The following is a 7,432-nucleotide window of genomic DNA, read 5'->3' as shown; positions in this document are numbered from 1 at the left end:
CTCATAACACAGACGCACTGTACAGGACGAGCCATAGTCGGCTCTACCTCCTGAGGAGACTCGGGTCTTTTGGAGTGACAGGGCCACTCCTGAAGACCTTCTACGACTCTGTGGTGGCATCAGCCCTCCTGTACGGTGTGGCCTGCTGGAGCAGCAGCATCACAGAGAGGGAGAGGAAGAGGCTGGACAAAGTCATCAAGAAGTCCAGCTCCGTCCTGGGCTCTGGACTCGGTGTAGGAGGTGGGGGACAGAAGGGTCCTGGCTAGATTCACATCTATGCTTGACCATGAGTGTCACCCCCTGCAGGACACTCTGTCCGCTCTGGAGAGCAGCTTCAGTGAGAGACTGATCCACCCTGGCTGTGTGAAGGAGAGGTTTCGCAGGTCTTTCCTTCCTGCTGCTGTCAGACTTTATAACAAACACTGTTAGTCCTACCGTGCAATTGCTGTTGTGATTCATGTGCAATTACTGTGCAATTCATGTGCAGTTACTTTGCAATTCATGTGCAATTCATGACACATTCATGTGCAATGGTATTTATTTATTATTTATTTTTATCTTTATTATTTTTCCCCTCCATCCCTCGTTGGGAAATGGGAGGTTTTGTCTACAGGAGTTTTTGTTTATAGGAGATCTTCTACTGAGAGTGTTTTTCAAACTTCCTATAAGTGATCTGTTCTTTTCTTCTGTATCTACCTCTGTATCTGCCTGCGTTGCATCAATGAAATTTCCCCATGTGGGACAATAAAGGATTATCTTATCTTATCTTATATTAGTGCAAAATATGTGATGTGCATATTAACCCAGCATATACGTATACATAGCAGACCCTCAGCACCCACACTTTTGAGACGCTTGCAGCACTCCTGACTACAAGCACAGCAGAAGTGATTGTGCTGAGAGGTCACAGATGAATACAGAAGCGTGTGAGAGAGAGGGGAGAAGCGTGGAGCGTGGAGGAAAGCGCTCACTGCCTGCTGTATGCGGACTGAAGACCACGCGCACACGCACGTGTGACCACAGCAGCTTCATGGCACGAGCGGGGAGTGAGTGAGGCGCATCAAGACACACGCACTCGGACACACTTCAGGACCAGAGTCAGGACCAGAGGCAGGACCAGAGGCAGAGGCAGGACCAGAGGCAGGACCAGAGGCAGGACCACAGGCACCTTTGGTTGTGACTTATTTGTGTGCGTAAAATCTGCTTCGCACGCACGGGTTGTTTTTTGGATAACTGCGTTAAGCCGTCTCTCCATCACTTTGTGGATCGTCTGTACAGGAGTTATTCCACAGGATCTGTTTGTTCAAGTGTGGGATGGAGAACTCGTCCCAGTGGAGTAACTTGAGCCGTGTGTTCTCAGAGCTGGACGGTGAGGCGGAGGAGGAGGACGAGGACGACGCGGCGGGCAGCGGCGGGCTGCGCGTGCTCGTGGGCTGCGTGCTCTTCTTGCTCATCGTGTCCACGCTGCTGGGGAACACGCTGGTGTGCGCAGCCGTGGTCAAATTCCGCCACCTCCGCTCCAAAGTCACAAACTTCTTCGTGATCTCGCTGGCTGTGTCGGACCTGTTCGTGGCCGTGCTAGTGATGCCGTGGGAGGCGATCACGGAGGTGACAGGCACGTGGCTCTTCGGTCGCTTCTGTGGAGTGTGGATCGCCTTTGACATCATGTGCTCCACCGCGTCCATCCTGAACCTGTGCATCATTAGCGTGGACCGCTACTGGGCCATCGCCAGCCCCTTCAAGTACGAGCGCAGGATGACCCACCGCGTGGCCTGCGTCATGGTTGGCGTGGCCTGGACCCTGTCCATCCTCATCTCTTTCATCCCCGTGCAGCTCAATTGGCACCAGGAGGTCCGGGAGCAGCTGGAGGACGAAGTCCCCCTCGGAGCCAACTACAGCGTCAACTACAGGTCCACGTGCACACAGCGTGCATATTTCTAACTTCCATGTAAAATCCTTGCTTGTTTTCTATTCCCTGTTTTAGGCTGAAAGTAACAGCTGCCATGGAACTACACATGAAAAATAGCCTTTTGACTGATTCTGGCATTATTAAAATGTTTCTTAATATGCATGGCCCCAGAAATAATGAACAAAATAAAACTGTCTGGTTGATTTAGAAAAGGAGAAAGCACTGTAATGATTTGTTTTCTTCACAATGACGGCACTGCTATAAGGTTCAACACTGTCTGAGGTGGATTCTCCCCGTGGTTAGTCCCATAGGAGACAATAGTTACATGGCAAACCTAACATAATTTTTCCAAATACTGGTAATTAATAAACTAGATTTTAATGATGAGAATAGGCATTTGTTTAAAGGATATCGAAGCGCTCGCCCACTTCCAAACACTCACTAACGCACTCCTTCACTCATGCACGCCCCGTGCATACTAATTAGTAGTAGGAAAATGGAACATTACCGTTGTAAAAAACGTGCAAAAGTGCGCACTAAACGAGCACTTTACATTGAGATTCGCGGTCGTCATCCCCACATAAAGCACTCATTTGCGCTAAGTACCTCACGAATACGTTCCCCATCTCTTGCATGTTCCGTGCATATAAGCATGTGATGCAAAAATTGAACATTATTACTGTATAGAGGGCCAAAAACACAAAGTGGGCGGAGCCCACTCAAAATTAACGAAAGTACCCGTCAGTGACCAGGGACCCACACCATGAGGTAGGAAAGCGCGAGCGCTTTCCGAAAATGTATAGTTTATGATATTTGAAAAATGGGAAACATTGTTTTCGCATCGGAATATTCTTCTTCTTCTTCTTCTTCTTCTTCTTCTTCTTCTTCTTCTTCTTCTTCTTCTTCTTCTTCTTCTTCTTCTTCTTCTTCTTCTTCTTCTTCTTCTTCTTCTTCTTCTTCTTCTTCTTTTGCACACCTCAAAAATCGTGCCTCTCTACATTCTGGCTATTTCCCTTTTCTAAAATAAAAAAATTGGCGCGTCAGCGCCCCCAAATGTACCAAAAATGCATTGAGAGATGGGAAATGACCCAAAAAAAATCTGATCGTAGAATCATGAAATTTGGCGCAGAGGTAGATGGTGACAAGAGAAGTAAAAAATATTAGTACGGCAACGCCGTCCGCCCAACCAAATGTCGGCCATATTGCTTCAAAAATGGCTAAACATGACTTCGGAGTTTTTCCAAACGTCGTACTTTTACGAACTCCTCCCAGGGCGTTGGCCCTAAAAAGCTGAAATTTGGTGAAAATGCTACTGAGCAAAGTTATCCAAATTACATTGATACCTGTCACGGTGTCTGTGCGGCGAAGCCGCAAACTGTAGCAAGAATTTCAGAAATCTCCCAAATTTTACATTTCTGCCGTTTGCGCAGATAAAGTCCGAATTGCGTCAAATTAGAATCAGTTGTTAAACTCTTTGCCCTAAACCTACTTGAAGTGAAATAAATTAATTTGGAGCCACAGCGCCCCCTACAGATTTTATATGGAGGTTAAATGTTTAGTTTTGCGAAATTATATGAAATTTGACACACAACTCAATTTTAGCATCCCCATCAAAAAAGTCAATGAGACCCATGTCATAATTGTTATGGCGTTGCCGTAACGATGACCGAAACCTTCCATGTTATTCCAATGGGGAAATCGCCAGAACATGTTTCCACTTTAGACTTTCACAAACTCCTCCCAGGGCGTCAGCCCTATTAACCTGAAATTTGGTGAGACTCATCTTCAGGGGTGGACCATCAAAAGTTATCCACATTTTTATTCAAAGTGTCACGGTGTCTGTGCGGCAAAGCCGCACATTTTGCCAAGAATTCAAAATAAAATTGCTTTTTGATGGTAAAACAAAGGGGAGAAGATGTGACAGTGTCACAGATTCAGCAGTAGGCGTAATAAAAGGACAATTGGGGCGCGTTAGCGCCCCGTCCTCTTGCGGCGTGGCGGCGGCGTAGCGAGGGCCGATCATTGCCGCTTGCGGCTATATTTTTATTTAAGTTTAATTTTTTTTTTTTTGAGCCTTTAACCATGTTCTTACATTGTTCCCTCATAAAAAAAGCTTCATTCACACTATCCTGTGTATCCTTCTTAATGGTATGAAAAAGGAACTACTTGTAGTAGTTCCTTTTTCATACCATTAAGAATGCAGGTAGCCAAGGAGTTGTTAGAATGTTCTGTGCTGTTTTAAGTTCATCATCAAATCACAATCATGTCACCAAATCTGTGTTGTAATGATGACGCAATAGGGTTTCTCCTCAGTTTCAGCCATGGCTCATGTTCAGCTCCTTTTCCAGAATTCTAGGCTCACTGAGCTGCAGAGGCCACTCTAACACTAATTCAAGGGGACATATTATGCAACATTTTGAGTGATTTTAACTCTATTAAAACCGTGTTTATTTTATTTTTATTTATTGTGGACACTGTGTCTGGGTGAGATTTCCCCATCAACCCTCCAGCTATTGCAGTCCTGCCCAAGCCTATTGCTAGCACAAAGAGCTAGAGATGTGTCCCTAGGAGGGAAAGGTCAAATGCAGAGGACAAAATATCCTCTGTATGTAAGTTGTGAGTGCTCAGAGTTTCAGTTTTCTCCTACCCCATAACTGCGCCCACATTCCCGTATTTACGTATTATTATTTTTCTTTATTCTGACTGTAGGTCATAAAAATGTTTTGATGTCACGTAGCCGGTCTGAAAAAATAAAAACATGTAAATCTGCTGCTCGTTGCAGTGAAAATTAGTATGAAGGGTTTATCAGATCAGAACGGGGAATTTCCATCACTAAGCCTTTTTTGATAACTATTGTGGTTTACAATGAACTCCATGTTAAATACTGATCTATGTATGTTACAGTTTGATAGGGAAGGGACAAAACACAATGTCTATGAGATTGGGTCCATGAAAACAAGATGAGATTTTGACATGCTTCAGATCACAGTTTTGACTTCATAATTTTGTATGTGTTTTTATTTATTATTATTATATTATTTTGCATCTTCATCATTGTAGCACTGCTTTTTGGAACTACGGTGACTGAAAAGGTGCAACTCAACAATGTTAACACTTTCTACATGTGTGCACAAACGTTATGAGAAGATGGTTAAAACCAACAGATTTTTCGCTTTGAAACTGGCAACCCAAATGAGATACTCATCTTGAACCATCTTGAACCAAAACACCACTTGGCCATAATGTATAATGTTTTTTGTACAATCAGCATCAGTTAGTAATTGAATCAATATTTGATTTGATGTTGACTTCATACCTTTGGACACATTATGTTAAATAGACTTTTTTTTTAAACTTTTAACCATGTTTTAACATTGTTCTGTCTTCAAACATACAACCTGGAATTGCATTTAGCTTCATTCATACTAGTTTGATGAAGATTGTTTAAAAACTCTTCTCTTCCATCCAAGTATCAAACACACTATTCCAAATTTCCCATATGTGTGACACTTTCTCCATCTGTGATGTGGCTCTGAGAAACTTCTGCGCTGATTTTAAGTCCATAAATCATCACCAGTCAACATTAGCCTGTGACTTGACTCTGATATTTTTTCTCTCAAATATGTAATGCCCCATGCTGCCAGTAGATGGATCCCATAGCTCAGTTCCTCACGTAGGATAAGCCAGAGACATGGGAAGTAATTTTGTTTTTTGAGTGCCTTGAAGCTATTTAAATATATATAATAATAAAGAACATGTGTAAAGACCAATAACAATATAAATATGACATAATATTTGTTTGTTACACTTTCCTTTGCTCCTCCACAGTATGAACGGCAGCGGTGGTGGTGTGCAGAGCTGCGTGGCCAACTTGAACCGCACCTACGCCATCTCCTCCTCCCTCATCAGCTTCTACATCCCCGTGCTCATCATGGTAGCCACCTACACCCGCATCTACCGGATCGCCCAGAAGCAGATCCGCCGCATCACCTCCCTGGAGCGGGCGGCTGAGCAGGCGCATCACCAGCAGACCCAGGACCTGCGGCTTAACCACGACGAGGCCTCACTCAAGTCTTCTTTCAAGAAGGAGACCAAAGTACTCAAAACTCTCTCGATCATCATGGGCGTGTTTGTGTTCTGCTGGCTGCCATTTTTCGTTCTCAACTGCACTGTGCCGTTCTGTGACCCTCCATGCGTGAGTGACACCACTTTCACTGTTTTTGTCTGGTTCGGTTGGGCTAACTCATCCCTCAACCCAGTGATATATGCATTCAACGCCGATTTCCGCAGAGCTTTTACCACCATTCTCGGGTGCAACCGGATTTGCTCCAACAACGCAGTGGAGGCAGTGAACTTTAGCAACGAGCTAGTTTCATACCACCATGATACTACCTTACACAAAGAGACCCTGATACCCTCTCAGACGGTCCAGCAGCTGCCGCACGCCATCAACATTGAGGCGGACGATTGCTTGGAGGACATGAGTGCCAGATTTGATGAAGAGTCCATCATTTCAAACTGTTCGCGGGGCCACAACAGACTGCTGCTGCTGCCGGCTAACCTCCAGCTAGAAGACGATCCAGAGCTCACCCTGGACACCATTACTCCCTACACCCCCGCTGCACCCCTTCTGTGTGAGTGCGAGCCACTCATACCAGGATATGTGCACCAGGAGGAATAGGGCATCTGACTCTTTGTTTTAAGGAGACATATTATGACATATTTCATCAAGCTTTTGAAAATGTTTGTATTAGATTGTTACAATTGATAACATTGTATCTACAGTAACGTGTCGACTGGACCTGACCCTCCACACCAGTCCTCTGCCTTTATTTCACTCCTTTGTGCCTCTTCACCGTGTTTTAACATTTCTTTATGTAATGCATTTTGTTTAGGTGATATTAGAGGGATTAAGAGGAAATAACTGATGCTAAGTTTTGCTAAACATGTGCTCAACATTACTGTCAGTGGAAAAAGTTAGTCACAAGTTCAAGTAAGCGTTACGGGGGCCAAGAGTGAGCCAGATCACTTTGGAAGCATGTATTTCTCATGTTCGACCTCTTAAATGGGTCAGTGCAGTTCATTTAAGACAGTGGAGACACTCTTGCATTGTTTCAATCTGCTCCAATATGAACAAGTGGAAACAAGCCATGTTTTTCTGGTAGGAAGTCCACCACTTCCTTGTCTCCATGGAGATAATACATTGCTTGTAATGTTCCACAGTGTGGCATTAAACTTATCCATTTATCTATGATTATATTGTAGGTTTTTTGTTGTCTAAAAAGGTTTACCTCTATGTCTCCATAAAGATGTATTGGTTTGTAAGGAATGCTCCACAGCATAGTACGTATATATATTTGTTTAATACCATGTACTTGTGTAGAGGCTTGAAAATGCGTCAGTAAATAACAAACACCCCTACACACACACAGGCACGCACACATACACACACGCACGCACAGGCACGCACACATACACACATACACAAACGCGCACACACAGGCAGGCACACATACACACATG

The 7,432-nt window shown here is 44.2% G+C and overlaps 1 protein-coding gene across 1 annotated transcript; it reads left to right on the top strand.

Annotated features, from left to right (window-relative positions):
* The first annotated feature begins 1,314 nt into the window (after positions 1-1,314).
* LOC140351151 (D(1)-like dopamine receptor) lies at positions 1,315-6,598 on the top strand. Its single transcript, XM_072436867.1, has 2 exons — positions 1,315-1,910; positions 5,738-6,598. The coding sequence occupies exons 1-2, from the start codon at positions 1,315-1,317 to the stop codon at positions 6,588-6,590; spliced, it is 1,449 nt and encodes a 482-aa protein (XP_072292968.1). The 3' UTR covers positions 6,591-6,598.
* The last annotated feature ends 834 nt before the right edge of the window (positions 6,599-7,432 follow it).

Source organism: Eucyclogobius newberryi, unplaced genomic scaffold (genome assembly GCF_026437365.1).
Source record: "Eucyclogobius newberryi isolate DKJ021-1_F unplaced genomic scaffold, fEucNew1.0.hap1 SCAF_8, whole genome shotgun sequence".
Classification (NCBI taxonomy): domain Eukaryota; kingdom Metazoa; phylum Chordata; class Actinopteri; order Gobiiformes; family Gobiidae; genus Eucyclogobius; species Eucyclogobius newberryi.
Note: the sequence above shows the minus strand (reverse complement) of the source record. Positions and strands in the feature narration are given on the sequence as shown.

Bases quoted from the DNA above. Each gene is read 5' to 3' on its own strand.
- LOC140351151 (XM_072436867.1), top strand. From the start codon at position 1,315: ATGGAGAACTCGTCCCAGTGGAGTAACTTGAGCCGTGTGTTCTCAGAG. The intron at 1,911-5,737 runs GTCCACGTGCAC...GCTCCTCCACAG, and splicing joins AACTACAGCGTCAACTACAG to TATGAACGGCAGCGGTGGTG.